This window comes from Podarcis vaucheri (assembly GCF_965113315.1).
Source record: "Podarcis vaucheri genome assembly, chromosome: 3".
NCBI classification, from domain to species: Eukaryota; Metazoa; Chordata; class Lepidosauria; order Squamata; family Lacertidae; genus Podarcis; species Podarcis vaucheri.
In genome coordinates, this window is record NC_138761.1 from 74,669,313 (window position 1) to 74,686,118 (window position 16,806).

The following is a 16,806-nucleotide window of genomic DNA, read 5'->3' on the forward strand; positions in this document are numbered from 1 at the left end:
TTAAACACTAGAATATTTCTGTACAACAACTAGTATTCAACCTGCAATTTGGTGACTAACATGGTGCATTGTATTCAATACCCCCTTGTATAAAATAAGCACTTCTGTAGTTGTATCTTTAAGCTTGCGAGGGGCAGGGTGGGGGTGGGGCAGCCTTTGTACTGAGAAGCAATGAGGGAGCATTTCTTTATATTGTGTAAAAAGAAAACAGATTTGTATACTAAGAACATTTGTCTAAAAGTTGTTTTGAAATAAAAAGTAAAAATGCACTTAGCATGTCCTTCCTGCTATGATGGGAAAAATAGTCCTTCTCTTTATACCTTGGGCTGGCTTATCTCCCTGGATAAATGTCCCACTGCACTGTGTTTTATGCTGGCTGTACCTTCCACTTAAGTAAATGGTTCTTAATTACTTGACTTCATTCAGCTTGAAATACTAAAACTCCCATTGTAAGTTACAGTCCTATGTGTTATTGCTTCGGGGCAGGTCCTACATAAATCTTTGGGACTCCCGAGTTAACAGGGATAGGATTGTTGGTTTCCTTCATATGGTTGTGTAGTTACAGCTTATGGAGTACTGAATCAAAATTATAGTACTCCTTTCTCTTACTCTGGGTAACAATACTCAGTGTAAGCTAGAATCATCATGCTATAGCTCTGAAGTCTGAGTTTTCTGCATCTGAACGATTAATTGCATCCATTAGTATGTCAATGATTTCCTTGAACTTAACATAACTAACCCTTTGCAACGCTCCCATGTCCTAGAAACTAACAGCATAAGGAGCCAATCTGTAAGTTCTGTCAACATGGTGAACCAAATTTTAATAGCTCTCAGATGTGTGTGTTTTAACAGCTATCAAGTGTGCCATGGTGGAAGGCAACCCATGTAGGGTTGGAATCAGGAGTAACCCTTCACATATATATTTTTTAAAAGCAGCAATACCTGGCCATTCCTTTAATTCTGATGAAAAAGCAGCAGCAGAGCTTCACTCCAGAACATGTGCCATTCCAGATGAGGACCAACACTGGTTTACTGCTAAAACTTCCCTCATTCCTTGAGGGCATTTGCCCCCACAGGTTCTGTTTGCCGTAGGCCATAGGACAGCTCAAGAGGAGCATAAAGTCAATGCAGGGCCCCACAAGGGGTTTTTCTCTAAAGCTGACAGAATACGTACACTTTTTAAAAAAAGCATGACTACCATGACTAGCTTTGCCTTCCAGGTTCATTACACTATGTATATAATACTGTCTTGCATGCCAATTTATTTCAGCAGTATGAGCTAAGATGGTTTTTCTAGATAGTTTTAAATCTTCTCTTGTACATACTCCTCTGCGGCTCTAGCTGAGACCCAACTAACTTTCATCACAGTTACATATTTACTGTTTTCTATGTGAGATGCTCAAGTACAGTGGTACCTCGCAAGACGAATGCCTCGCAAGACAAAAAACTCGCTAGACGAAAGGTTTTTCCGTTTTCGATTTGCCTCGCAAGACGAATTTCACCTATGGGCTTGCTTCGCAAGACGAAAACGTCTCGCGACTTTGTTTCCTTTGTCTAAAAACAAAGACATGTTTTGTTTATAAAGTTAATTTATTTTCCCTTCAATTTTTGAACTGCTCTTTACAGTATGTGTGACTTTAAAGAGCAGTTAATAAACTGTTGTTGTACCAAATTTGGCTTTGTTTGGACCTTTTTTGACCATAGGAACACATTAATTGATTTTCAATGCATTCCTATGGGATTTCGTGATTCGCAAGACGAAAAATTCGCTAGACGACAAAACTTGCGGAACGAATTAATTTCGTCTTGCGGGGCACCACTGTAATGCTTCTTGGTGGGTAGCTATATAAATTACCCTTAGTGGAGCAGAAGAAGAACTTCTGAAGGAACTATTCCAGTGGTGTTAGAATGGTGCTGCAGGCAGCTTTTTGAAATATACTTGAGAAACCTCGACAGTAGCTGCTTGTTCACCTTCTAAGGCGATATTTGTGTTCAGGCACACTTAGCATGGAGGGGCAACATTAAGCACAGAGGTGCTGCTGTAAGCTTCCTGTACTATCTACAACCTTGTGTGATAAGGTCCTAAATTGTACTGGGAGCCTACCCTTCTGTAGCAGGCTGCGCACAGTTGCCATGAGCATGTGGGATGGAGCTGTGTGACGGGGGGATAGGACTAAAGGCAGAGTTCCTTGGGACTTGTGTTGCCCCTTTGTGCAAGCAGTTGCTCAGTAGGGCTACTGCAACTGCAGGTAACCTTTGGCCCTCTAGATGTTGCTGAACTGCAACTCCCATCATCCCTGGCAGTTGCTAATGGGGACTGATGGGATCTGTGGTTCAGCAACATCAGAGAGCCAAAGTACTCCACACCTGTTCACTTTTAAATAAAACATAGCAGTATACTCACCCCATTACAGTGGTACCTCAGGTTACATACGCTTCAGGTTACAGACTCTGCTAACCCAGAAATAGTGCTTCAGGTTAAGAACTTTGTTTCAGGATGAGAACAGAAATCGTGCTCTGGCGGCGCAGCAGCAGCGGGAGGCCCCATTAGCTAAAGTGGTGCTTCAGGTTAAGAACAGTTTCAGGTTAAGTACGGACCTCCAGAACGAATTAAGTACTTAACCTGAGGTACCACTGTATAATTTTTTACCTGTTTCTTGGAAATTGCACCATCAGTGGGGAGTAATGTTTAATCAAAGGCCGTACCATTTTAAACTTAATATATTTTTTATTCTTTGTAAATACAATGAGTACAACCTTAACTTCACAAATCAGTTAATCCATTTTTGTACAAGAGAAGTTTTACTCATTCTATGATACTTCAAGTGCTGGTTCTGCTTTCTCAGTGCTAGTTCCTAAAACAAATAAAAACTTGAAAAGTACAGCAGTTATCTTTTAATTCCCCCCTACATTTCCATAAGTGTATTCTCATCAAATTAAGCAGCTCATAATATGTGTGTTTTGTGAGGAGTGGTGAGAGAGAGAGGCTTTTATTAGAACCTGGACTTTTCTAAAAAGCCGCTAGAGTATTAGGTTTGTATTGATCAACCATCCTTTTCTTTCATTGTAAGACGGTTCAGAACTGTTTTTATTATAAGTCAGTTACCTTTTTTGCACATCTCATTGACAAAGAGTTTGACCACCGTTGCCTTTGGTTTCAGCACTATGCCAGTGGGACAGCTATTAGTTCGCTGTATCAATCCTCTCCTTTTTCTTTTATTTGGTTTTGCTGTTTAGTCTTCGCTTAACATGCATTTTTTAAAAAGAAAAGAAAAACAACTTTTTATTTAAAGCTCTTTTGTCTGAGATGGTAATCCGAACTGATATGTTGGCCAGACTTAGAAGTGAAGTCCACCCCTTCGTGTGTGTTTTTTAACAAGGAGGCATAGCCTATTGAATTCAAAAGGTATTTGCTGGCGTACTTCTTAAAAATCCATGATGAAGGCCACTTTTATTATTACGTTACAGATGAAGCAAATGTTTCTATAACCTGGTATTCAGTGTTGCCTCTCATATAAAAAGCATTCACTTAAACAAGCTACTTTAAAAAAAACAAACCATTTTTGAAGGCCACCTCATGACACATGACGACAGAACAATGTTTGGTTACCCCATTTTTCAAAGTATGAAGAAACAACAACCCTAAAGGACCTTCTTCTTTACCTTGTCACATCTGCCAACTAAATGGCAGACTAGCACAGCCTTTGTTAACTATGAATGACAACTGAATTGGCTCCACCGGGAGAAGCAGCAGCCAAGTTCATTCTACAGCAGGTTTTTCCGTGGAGCGCAGTATTTTCCCACCCACATCCCCAAGGACTTAAAGTTGTTCTGTTCAAGGCTGCAAAACCATATCTATTGGGTGTATTTTGTCACTAGGTTAAAACGTTTCCAGGCTCCAGCTTCTTGTAGAGTTTGTTAGCTGAGGCTTGCTCTCCATTGATCAAGAAGTTCTTCAGAAATGGTGACCCTGATCATTCTCATTTGCTCCCCCCCAGGTCAGTCTAGATGTCACTGGATTTGTACATATCTGAAAGCAGTCTTGTGATTGGCACATTCCCAATGGTTTTTTTGAAAAATACTTCTTCTATTGTGGAGGGACTAATCGAACGTAAAGCTGGCAAAAGCAACAAGAGTTTCCCGAAGCGACAGGGTTGTGTGGGGTACCTGGAAGGCAAGCATGAGAGTTAATGCTATGGATATAAATAACATTCATAATATTTTTTATGCTGTTGATTGCCTTCGTGAAAGCCAACAATCAAAATGCCAACAAAATAGAATAAGAAATCTGAATGTGGTAAAGTGCAAAGGTGGACAGACTTAGGCTTGTAGAATGTATTTTTTATTTTTATTTACTAGAAATCAATCAGACTAATATACACAATAGTAACTCATGGGATAAATACACATTAGAATTACAGTTATGGGCACCTCTGAACACACGATCAGCCCAGAAATTTGCAGTACCAAAACTGCTCCCCAGTCTTTTCTGCCCACAATGCCATTCCAGTATTCTGTCCCCCTTCTTTGTTTCAGCAGGCTAATGAGAGGAGGGCTTTTTGCTGTTGATATCAGAAAATCGGGAATTGGAAACCCTTGCCAACCTACTACAAATCCCAGAGATCTTCCTGTAGATTTCAATTTATCTGCTGCCCACTGCTGGTATAGTGGATGGAGTGAATGCTGGACTGGCTCAGATATCTGCGCAGCCATGAGGTCCTCCCATTTGAAATCAGTGGGATTGGTTACTTGCAGAACTGTAGCTTGATTCTACACTTTGATGATGTAACATGCTTCCCCCCCCACACCACAAAAAAATCAGTCAAAATTCTAAAAATATAAATTTTCACCCACGAAAGCATTCCAAAACTCAACAAGATTGAAATTCCAGGCTAAAGCCAGCTCTCATTTAAACAACAAATTAAAAGCCACTTCACAGAAGCAAAGCGTCTTAAAAATGCTAATACAGTTGTACCTTGCAAGTCGAACGGAATCCGTTCCGGAAGTCCGTTCGACTTCTAAAACGTTTGGAAACCAAAGCGTGGCTTTGGATTGGCTGCAGGAAGCTCTTGCAGCCAATCGGAAGCCGCGGAAGCCCCATTGGACATTCAGCTTCCAAAAATAGTTTGCAGACCGGAACAGTCACTGGTTTGTGGTGTTTGGGAGCCAAAACGTTTGACTTGCAAGACGTTCGGGATCCAAGGTACGACTGTAATCTGATTGTGAAGAGAGAGAAGCTTTCTGTGCTGTTGTTGTTTTAAATTCATTTTGTTTCTCAGCAGGTATTAAACATTACGCCCTTTATTTCTCTTCCCCATTTCATCTGAATTATTTGCCTGGGATGAATAAACTTACTGCAGGTACAGCAAATTAAGAGCTTGGGAAAAAAATGTATTCAAATCTAGTGTCCTCACCTAGTATGAATGTAGCTGTTCAGGGTGAGCTGAGCTTCATCTTGAAGAGCTGCAATGGCCGCAGCATTTCTAAAACTTCTGAGTTCAGAACCGCTATGCGTAGGTACTGAAAAGCAGATTGACCACTCTTCACTTATTAATCAGAACAGTCAATATTAACTCGATGCCAACTAATGTTACACTTCACCACTTAACTCCATAGCACCACCTACAAGCATGAAGGCACATCTTGGTGATTCCATTTCACTGCTTATGGCATTCTACCATTTCAGTTTGTCAACATGTGTCCCACCCTGAAAGCTCCCGCAAATTTTAATAAGTGTAAAGCAGTGTCACATTTTCAATTAGCAGCACTAAACAGATGAGACCAGCACTGTTACTTGTTTTCATTTCAACCTCCAATTGCCAACCAAATAAAAACCTTGCGGACTTCCTTTGACAAGATACTGAGGCTTGGGCCTTGGTGAACATTAAAGGGCTGAGAATATACTGGAATCCATCTTCAAATGCTTATGCTCACCAAATATGGTGTGTGGAAGGCAGCATTTAGATGGCCAGTCTTGGTCAATCATAAAGTTCACAATAGGATGAAAAGGGAGACATGATTCTTCAGTATGATGGACCCAAGCTAGTGAGGGGTTTATAGGTCTGCCCCCAGTAGTCTCTGCAATACAAAATTACTCAGACTCATCAAGATACCAATATGCTAAATTCTTCAGCAACTGAGAACACAATTGCTTTCCTGAAAAAGCCCCCTGTATTCCATGGAATTTTAAAAGAGCCCATCTCAAGGAACAAGGATTGGTACTCATTTTATATTGGAATTTTCTGGGTGTCCCAGTTGAGAAGTGGCTCTGCACTTCAGCCCACAGCATTAATCTATGATGTTCGCTGTAATCTGCTATGGAGGTAGGATACTTGGCCACTGCACAGCCTACTGATAGATGCCCAAAAGGCTACGGTATTTTTATATTCCCCTTACCAGCTTTAAAAGTGACGATGCATTTGAGACAGGCAAATTCTGTAGCATCTAACCGAAGCTGTCTAAATCTAGCCACAACCTCTTGTAAAGCCTGTATTTCTGAGATAATCTTATTCAGCTTTTGAGAATCTGTGTTGTCTCCATTCATTCCTGGAACACAAACATGTGAAATAAATACACTAATAGGTCGTCTGAATGTATTTTATGGATTGATTTCTGCAAAAAATAAAAATAAAAATCACATGTATCAATAGCTATTCCATTGTTACATAGAGATCCGCTTCAACACAAAACTAACTATAATGTAGGAAAGTTAGTATGAAATCTTCTGTTGGATGATAACAAACACAGTAATTTGCATTTAAATGACAATGCAAGCAGTCGTGAATGCAACAAAACAACATTATTTGCATTTAAATATAGATTTATAAATGACAGGTATACTCTATTGTTCGGAAGGGATTTGTTATTCTTTACATGTTGTCCTTTTTTTCAGTAATGTATTTTTATGGTAATTTCTATAACAAAGTCATTAAATTGTGCAATTCTTACCAGATACAGCCAGTAGAGTGTTAGCATCAACTGGAATGGCCCATTGTGCTATTCCTAGAACAAACAGTTCCCTCCAAGCATCTTCCAAAAGCATCAGCTGTCATACAATAGAGGTACGATATAACATGGTGTATAATTTATAGATTGATAAACAATTTCACTATGTAAATTTCTGTTGTTTTAGAAATGGCTTTAAAATGCCTGTGCTGTTTTCTCCCATCCCCACTCCTGCCGGGGACATTTCAGTTCTCGCTTTCTCATCTTGATTAAGAGCATCCACGGACATTATAAAACGCCACCTATTTAATGCTGGGGTGCTGCTTGAAAGGTATGGCTTCAGCTGTAAGGTACTGCATAAAACCAAAAACACATGAAGCTCTTCTTGAACTCCACATGTGAAAGTTGCACAAAAGCGCTACTCTTTATATAAAATGAACATTGCCCATCCAGGCTATTTTCCTTCTCCCACCACTGAAAATATTGGCGGCGGGGTGGGGGGGTGGGGACGGGACCTATTTTCCAGACTGAATTTGACTTCCACAACCAAGAATCCTCTTTGTTTTTGCAACCTTCTTATCGTCATTTGTCCCAAAGAAGTTGCAATGTAATGTAATAAATTGATCTGGTTAGGGAAGCATATGACTACCATATAAGTTTTATTATAATTTGTATAGCACTTGCAGATAATCATTTCTCCTTGGGTTTCTTTAGGTAGCCGCATGTGGTTCCAGGTACCTTCTCCTCTCTCCAGGACAGGCCTGGCCCATTGGGCTAAAGCAGTTGTGTGGACTGCACAGGTAGTGCTGGTGTTACACAAGTCTTTTGTCAGGACAGATCCACACAAAGCTTGTCAAATATTGGACAAAAGGGACCAGAAGACATTGTAATTAACTGGGCCTCCTGCATCCTTTGGTGCTGTTTTCCCTGCTGTACAATAGGGCTGTCTGGAATTTCCTGGACATAAGCCCCCCTTAAGCAGTATCCGGTCGGGAAATCGCTGAAATTTCCAGGAAAATCCAGACGTATAGCAGCCCATGCCAGCACACAACAACTTTTGTGTAAGGTTACCAGATGTCCCCGTTTCCCGGGGACAGTCCCCAGATTTAGAAATCAGTCCCCTGACCAAATCCATCTATTTAGTAGGAAGCTGAAAATAATCTGGTAACTTTACTTTTGTGTCCACATTTTCACTTTCTGAAATATGGCAACCCTACTATGGTTTCACTAACAACCACTTCTATGGATAATGATGGTATTCAGCCACCAGGTGGTGGTAATGTTGGCTAACCTGCTACAAAGCTGCTCAGCTGTGTATGAAGCCCCACCCCATTCTCCACTGGTCAGGAGAAGGCCAAAACTCACAAGTTTCCCAGCCTTGGGGAGGCAAAATTACCCAGAGGTGACCTTCCTATCTGAGATTTCTGATAGCCCCTTGGGACTCAAAATTTGACAACCTTCCCATATTGACAAAGTTGATCTCCAGTGTTTTGAGGACCAGTCACTCTGCTGGCCCAAAATATTTTGCTGTCTGGGGCAAAGGAGAAGACAGACACTGCATTCCTGTATGTAGATACAGAATCCAATTGGACAGGCAGCTGAATCTTACTTTGGCACTGAAGATGCCACAACATCTTCCCCCATAGCTGAGTGCAGCATCTACGATAATAGGAGGTGTGCAGTAGGCAAGTAAAGTCTTTGCTGTTCCCAAGTTAAGGTGCAAATGACTAAGTTATAAACAACAGAATTATTTAAGTATAAGGAACAGCTTCTTTGTTTTCTGTCTCCTTCATTACTGACTGTGATTATTGGAACTATGACTTGCATTTGATGTAAGTGGGAGGACAGCAGAAGAAAAATGTCTAAACAAAAATCCACAGTCCAGAATTTTGGGTAAGCCGAAACTTTGCAACTCACAGTCTGGTCTATAAAGCCCAGAGAGGATAATGGTGCAGTTAATGAAATCCTTGGGCTTTAAAAGAGGGATTAATTTCATGTAACAACTCATGCAACTTGCCTTTAATTTTGAATGTTAGATATGCAGCCAGTTCATTTAAAATGACAGGATAATCTGATTCCTGACATGGATAATAGGCCTATTTTACAGAGATCTGTTCAGTGATCACTTTAATCTGCACTAAGCCATTCCTTGTATATTGATGGGACTCTCATTTCTGAGAAAGTTTCTTCCCCCTTTACTTTTCTTGGTCTCAGTTCCTCAATTAGTATGTGCTTTGGAGAAAGTTCTGTGGTAAAGCAAACGAAGCCTTGCCTTAATTAGAAGTCACCCATGCTGGTGGCAGGGCATTTGCACTGGAAGGAAGAATGTGGAGGATGGGGTGTTGCAACTAATTTAATTAGGGGAATACGTAGTCTTTTCCATAAGGCAGGAAGAAGCAGAGAGATGATTGCTTGCTTTAAGGTAAGCACCATTTTAATTCAATGGGAGTAGGCATGGTTAGGACTGCTAATGCTCTAATTGCTCACACCCAATTTAAGTTGACATAGTTTAAAACAAGTCAGGTTTTTGGGGGGTGAGGGAGGGGGAATATGGCTATCAAAAAAATATAAATTAGCTAAGTACTGCAGACCCCCTGTTTTTCAAAAGCCAAGCCATGGACCCCCTACTTTTGAAATCTCTGGTAGTTTTTGTTATGTGAATGGTGCCATGGACCCCCCTGGGTGGGTTACATGGTCCCCCTTGGGTCCTTGGACCACCAATTGGGAACCACTGGCTTTGAGAAACATAGTCCACTCCTATACCAATCTGAATCAATGTAGCTGAAGCCCTGATGCAAATAAAGTTTTGCCTAAGTTCTGTTGACATCAGTGGGAGAAGGGAGGCACATGACTAACTAGAGTCCCACTGATTTTCAACAGCGCACGAGTGCAACACCACCACAGTTCAGATGTTTAGGGGCTCCAACACATATAGTCTGCCTTGAGTGCACAGGGCACCACTGAACTCTTGCTCCAACAGATCACACGGAGAAGCCAGTTGTATTAAATGTTAGCTCCATGTGGAGGCATATATGTTGCTAACATGGTTTCTGCATTTCCAGATTCTCTTTTTGGAGCCACCTTTAGTATGCAAATCTCAGAAGACCTGCATACCCCCACCTGGAGGAATCATCTCAAAAATAAAATAAAAAACAATGACACCTTCATGCAATCCCCATTGAGTTGGCAGTCTGCTGGAGGCCCCACACCTTCCTGCAAGGGATCACGTGGGAGTTTCTGCCAACCAAGTTGGTTTTGGGGTGGCAATGGAATGTGCTAACATCAATAAACTGCAGGCATTACCCAAACAATCAGTTTGATTAACTCTTACAGCTTTGTTGAAGATTTTAAAAAGCAACACATCTGCCTGAACACCCCTGAACTAAGACATGAAGCAAGACTAGGGTTGCCATATTTCAGCGAATATATGGACAGAAAAGTTGTTGAGCTTTTTTTTAGTTTTGGCAAAACAGCAAAAAATAAAATAAAATGCCATTTTTGAGCTGCCAACATGGGCTGCTGTACATCCAGATTTTCCTGGACGTTTTACCGATTTTCGCCTGGACACTGCTGTTGATTCTGTATATGTTCGGGAAGTTCCAGACGTCTGGCAACCCTAAGCAAGGCTTTCTCTTTGATGGTCTCCACCATTGTGGATCTCTCTCACCTTCCATGGAGGCTTGCCAAGACTTGTCCCCCACATAAAACTGTAGAGAATAGGCAAGTGACATTGGCAGGGACTTATAACTGTGTTTGGTAACCTTTCGTGATAACAATTGCCTTTGTTTTCAGTTATGCTATGACTTTGACTATTCCACCCCCCCCATTGTTCTGAATGTTGGACCCGCCTAACCCTTTACAAATAAATCCCGTCTAATTCCCTACTAAAAGCCAGGAATATTAACCACAAACTCCAACCAAGCAACTCACTGCAGTACATGGTGTGCTACAAAGAAAGAGTTTTTGCAGAAGGGGTTTTGCTCTGCAATCAGCTGCAGGTGACTCAAGCAAGTCATGAAGGTGAAGCTACTAACCACAAAGGTTTTGCTCGGCCTCCACTGTCAGAGGCATTATGCTTCTGAATACTGGTTGCTGGAGACCGCAGCAGCAGCAGCGGATGGTGCTATTCTGCTTAGGTTCTGCTTGCCAGTGTCTCAGAGGCATCCAGTTGGCCACTGTGAGAACAGGATGGTGGACTAGATGGGCTGCTGGCCTGATCCAGCAGGCTAATCTTATGTAATTAATTAAGCCAAGACCAGAAGGCAACTGAAAAGGAACCTTTTAAATTATACTGGATATATACTGGATGAAGCATATGTTTTTATCCATCACTTGGCTAACAACAGCACTGATAATCACATGGTCTAAATCAATACTGAGCAATCAGCTTAAGAGAAATGTTGCCATTTCCTCCCCCCCCCGCCCCAATTCTATATAAATCTTACCTGATCTTGTAATGATAGAGTAGAAAAAGCAGGGACACTTTTAGCCCATTTGATGCTCATGAAGAGAAGCCTTGCCGCAGACTCACAAACAGATTCAGTAGCCACTTCGTAGAGATACATGGGAGTGCCACTGACTTCGTGTGGGTACTAAAATTAAAAGGTTGCATGAAAAAATATTTCAGAAGCTAATAGGCAGGAGCTTATGTTTGACAAAGAGCTAATTGTTTAATTAAGTACTTGATTATTGAATCTGGGTCTTACAAAGGAGGGTATCAGCAAAACAAAAGAAAGAAGAAAAATGGTAGGGGGAGATATTAGGAACCACTGGCTTAACCAACTACCTTAAGATATGCTCTCCCAAGCTGATTTACATAGATACTCAATTTTGGTAGGGTGAGTGGTAAATATTTTGTTTGGTTTGGACAAGTATCAAGGCAATACACAATTAAAAGTCGAACTGAAGAACTGAATATTTGCTTAAATGGCACCACATCCTGCCTTTCACACATCATGCATAGTAAGTGGGTCCTGTATTTAGGAAGGTTGATGCTCAGACTAAATCTACACGTGCAACAGAATGAAGTTTTAGTAGAATATACTTTACCATTCCAGACTATAGGTGAAGGGTGTTTTAAAATGCTTCCTGACATAACATTCTCCCTGTAAGTAAAAAACTAGCACAGTCAGAGGAAGGACCATGCTGGATTTTCTGTCCCTGATGTGCTCATTTTCCTCTTGCAAGGGGATTTATTTTTCTTATGTGGTGAAGCATTCAAAAATGCACCCCTTCTCTTATTCTGCTGCATATGTAGTCCAGACCTCAGAGATGAATTTGGGCAAAAATGGGCAGTTATGGATTACAGAGGGAAAACATTACGGTGTTTGAGGGAAATGTCCGTAACCATCACTAAGCTTATACTTCAGCAATAAGTATTATGTGAGTACTTCCGATATTTGGATTCCACTGTCAATACTGCAACAGTTTAAAACTGGTCAGAATAAAACTGGGACATCCTGACATATTTGTAAAACTCCGTTTCTCAAAGCAAGGTAATTCAGATTTGCCGGATGTCTTAGGATGCTTCCCATGAAGGCACATGGGGCCACCATCTTGGTGAAGCTGAGCAGATCTGGGTCTCATGGGTGCCTGGATTGGGGAGCACCTGACAACCGCTTGCATTCCATGACAAGGAGAGAGGTGGGGTATAAATGCAAGAGAATAAATGTCTCCCTCAGAAATAAGGCACTCACTGACTGAAACATTTTTACCGCAAGGTAAAACGTTTTTGTTCATCACGGTCTTTGCTATCTGATGAATTTTAAGCATTCCACTGACAGCTTGATTGAACTTGATTCTAAATGCAACTGTATACGTTATGATATACAGCATCTTGAAATGTTTTGTGATATGTAGCACCTTGAAATGCTCACACGGCAGGCAGCAAATAATTTTTTTAAATCCCAGCCAATAGTGTTGGGGGCTGATTCAGATTGGGACCACAGCAAGAGGCAAAAGATTTAAGCCCCCCCTAGCCCCTGCCCTGCCCTTGGTCCCATTACAGATTGTCCCCCCATTTATGTCCCCCCCAAAAAACACCTAATCGGCATCTCATCTATCTTGGTTCTCAGTCCTGACTCAGTTTGTGAGAGATGTTGATTTAACTTGGCAAGAAGGTGGGACTTTCCCCCCTCTCCTCCTCCAGGTGCCCCAGGAAATTGGTTCCCGCAGGGTCAGGAAAACCCCCAGAATAGCACACAGGGGGGTAGTGGTTGGATTTTCTCTTGCAAGCTTGCACAGTTGGAACGTTTGTAATATTGGTACCTTGTGGTACCTTGAATTCCACGCCCTATGCTTGGGCTGGAGCCTCTAGCAATAAGTTTGCAGCCGTGCCATCATGTGAAACTATTCCTCCATACATTAATGGGTGGAAATTGAGCATGACAATCGTATGGTTTAACAATTTTAATGATAGGTTCATATTGCTTTTAAAGGTTTTTACATTGCTGTACACCACCCTGATCTTTTGTGAGAGGGTGGCGTATAAATACTTTTATTAAATACAGTAAATGAATAAGTAGCAAGAATGAAGACCACCCATCTGTGCTCCATCCTAAAGGCATTCTGATGACTTTGGAGTGGGAATGTTCTGGGGTGCAGGAGAGGATATATTGACTAATTATATCCTTATCCAACTTGTGCTAACAAGTTCCCAAAATATCAGCAGAGTTCATATACATTCCCCTTTAAGTTCGCAACGGTAACGTGTGCACAGGTTCGCTAGAACCTCTATAATAATTACTCTGGTAATTTCCCCTTTGTTCCCTCTTAAAATACAAGACACAACACAGTCTTTATAAAAGTATAAAAAAGTTTACTCGCGATCTGTTCACAATATGATCCCAGACGGCAGACAGGCTTAAAAAGGTTACATATACTTAGAATCTATCTTGTTGCAAGATAGACCTTATCTCCTCCCTTGGCTGAGAGACAAGAGGGCATCTTTACATGCTTCCTCATCGAAGGAAAATGGCAGAGAGAGAGAGATGGCTGCCTGCCCTGTGCTTTTGTCATTACCTGCACAGGTGAGGCTACACCCACCTCTGGTCACATGCGGAGGAAGTCCGTCCCCAGGAAGTTTACCTGCTTGCTGGACAGACATCCCTCCCCATGTTCTAACATGTACACTCTAGGAATGTTGTCATTGACTGCTCCTGTGTTTACATCCCACATTTGGAACTATCTGGCAGTTTGGAACACCTATAGCATTGAAAAGGAACCAATATGCAGTATGGTTCATATGGCTTGACCAATTTACTCCTGCATAGTACACCAGACATGTCAATCATTTAACTTTGCAATATGCATAATATTTTAAGACATACGGTAAATAATTTACTATTGATTTAGGCTGCCATCCTGAAGAGGCTTCCGAGGAAGTAAACACCACTGAGACTTCCATTTTTAGTCCAATGCATTGTGCAAAAGTATTGCTTTCACAAATAAAGCATCATTAATTTATCAGGAAGTAATTGCTGCACAAGCCAAATGAAGAGGAATCAGATTGAGGAGGCCTCATTCCATACCACTATCACAAGGTCTCGTTTATTTTTCTAAAGTCTCTCAGAATAATTATGCATTTCCCTTGAATCAAGAAGAAGAAGGAGGAGCTGACCTTTGGAGTTGGTTGAGCCAGACCCACCAAGGTCTGCCTTTCAGATGTTGTAGAAACTGCAGCCAGTTCTAGATTGTGAGGTTCCAGCTGAGTAACAGCAGTGAAGAAAGCTGGGGCTGGTAGAGCTGCAGAGGGGAAATGTGGCGTGGCTCCATTATCCTCCTTGTGCCCTCTGAAATACAGAGCGACTTGTTTCCTTATTGTGGAAGTTCTTGGTCCCCTTTCATGTTGAACAGCTGGGAATAAAAACCTGCATTAGCATGCTACTTGGAATTTGAAAAAAAAATTTTTTTGAAGCCCACTGAAAACTTCTAATGGGATTAACTTGCTGTGCGATACATCTCTAATCATATATAAAGACGCTAAACTCTGGTGGTTGTTTGCTATATTCAAGCACCGCTTCACTATTTGTTGACTTGCTGTGATGTCATGACATGCTCATATATGTTCTAATTCTTGAGAGTGAAGAGCAATTGAATACATGGTATAACTTCTGTGAGGAAAGTGAAACGTTAATTTGGCCAGGAAGGAAACTCATACAGCAATTCTATGTTGAGGGAAAGAAATAATGTGTTAGGCAAGGGATCTTTAAAGAATTAAAGATGTGGAATGAGGGGGCAGCAGGAATAAAGAGTTTGTTTTAGGGTAGGAGCTGAATTTCATCTAGTAATGTGAACTAACTGATCAAATATTCAGCGTCAAATCCCCAATGATATGGAACTATTTTAAATTATGACTAAGGGAGGATTCAAATATTCAGTGATCACATGAAACATAAAAAGCATAAAGAGGCAAACACTTGCTGCTTACAAAACTGAATAACTGACAAATTAAGCAGCCTCACTAGTATTCAAGGTAAATGAACATAATTCCAATATAGACAACCACAACAGGAATATCACTAAAGAAAATGGACAGCTTTCCTTTTTGGGTAGTCAGTATTCAAATATATATTGATTATTGTCACTTTGATATGAGCAGCAGAGAATCTCTTATTTTTGTAGCTCTAATTCAAATTAATTGCCCGACACAGGGAAAAGTAAAGCATCCTAGCCCCATTTTAGAGCATGGAGAAAAGAAGTGTTTGATTACCAGGACAACTTCAGGGAAATGAAGATATGTACTTTCATCTACCAGCAGTGGGGAACATTTGGCCGTCCACAGCTTGCTGAACTGCAACTTGCATGAGCTCCAGGAAGCATGGCCAATGGCCAGGGATGATGGGAGCTGTAATTCAGCAACATCTAGAAGGCCAAAGGTAACCCAAACCTGATCAACACTAATGCAGCAATAATGTAATATCAGTTAGATGATGCTCCTCTAGATGCACAGGTGCATATTGTCCCTGCCAATCTACACCCACTCATTTTCATCAGGGATGGGAAACCCAGGACCTTCCAAATATCTTTGGGCTTCAGCTCCCAGTAGAATGGCCAGCTGTCAGGGCTGATAGGATTTCTAGTCCAATAACATCTGGAGATCCAAAGGCTCCCTATCACCGATTAAGATGTTGGCTCTCCTATGTGCAGCGGCATCTATAACCAATATGCGCATCGGAAAGGCAGATCTTTGGACTGCAGGTAGATGCATCCAATGCACTTGCACATGCATACCCTGTGAGTAGCAATCGCTTGCTTGATGGGGCAGCTGAATTTTCTTTATCAGCCAGGATAAGTTGAAATTGTGCCCTGCTGGAAGGATGACTGTTCAGAATTCTGGGACCCTGTCAGTGTAGACATTTAACAGCTTTTGTTTGAGGTTCTTGGGTCCATTTCCTGATATACGGTCCTACTGACATACCTGGGAGCTCTTCATTTTTTATTTGTATGCAGTTTTTCCATGGATGTCTGCTTGGAAATAAGTCTCACTGAGTTCAGTGATTCTCACTCCCAGGCAAGATTGCGTAGGATTGCAGCCTTTAAAAGTGTCATTTAGGATAGCAATCATTTTCCTCGTCAGTAGTTGTATTTTAAAAGGGTCTGATTGTGGACAGTTACTTGCAAGCCAAAAATATAGGCAGATTAAGAGGTTTAGCTTTGTAAAGTGAAAAGATAGTTACTTAGAAGGGGTCACAGGAAGAGAATTTTGGGAGACTGTCAATATTGATAGGAACCCTAAGAACAGATCCATTCTCTGGACAATAGTTTTCACAAGCCCGTGATATGTTTGCTATCCATTTCTCTCTGGGTTTTTTTTTTTTAGGGGTGGTGGTGGTGGAGGAGGAGGAGGAGGAGGAGGAAGGA

At 41.2% G+C, this 16,806-nt stretch overlaps 1 protein-coding gene across 3 annotated transcripts in view; it reads right to left on the minus strand.

Moving 5' to 3' along the window:
• Positions 1–1,827: 1,827 nt before the first annotated feature.
• NR2E1 (nuclear receptor subfamily 2 group E member 1) overlaps positions 1,828–16,806 on the minus strand; it is a 29,031-nt gene continuing 14,052 nt past the window's right edge. For 2 of the 3 annotated variants that reach the window (XM_082216678.1, XM_082216677.1), the window contains exons 4-9: positions 14,564–14,799; positions 11,391–11,537; positions 6,949–7,045; positions 6,397–6,546; positions 5,415–5,520; positions 1,828–4,167 (exon numbers count right to left, since the gene is read on the minus strand). In XM_082216678.1, the coding sequence (XP_082072804.1) occupies positions 4,005–4,167; positions 5,415–5,520; positions 6,397–6,546; positions 6,949–7,045; positions 11,391–11,537; positions 14,564–14,799 (899 nt within the window). In that variant the 3' untranslated portion in view covers positions 1,828–4,004. The remainder of the gene's footprint in view (positions 4,168–5,414; positions 5,521–6,396; positions 6,547–6,948; positions 7,046–11,390; positions 11,538–14,563; positions 14,800–16,806) is intronic. The other variant, XM_082216679.1, reaches the window with a different exon arrangement.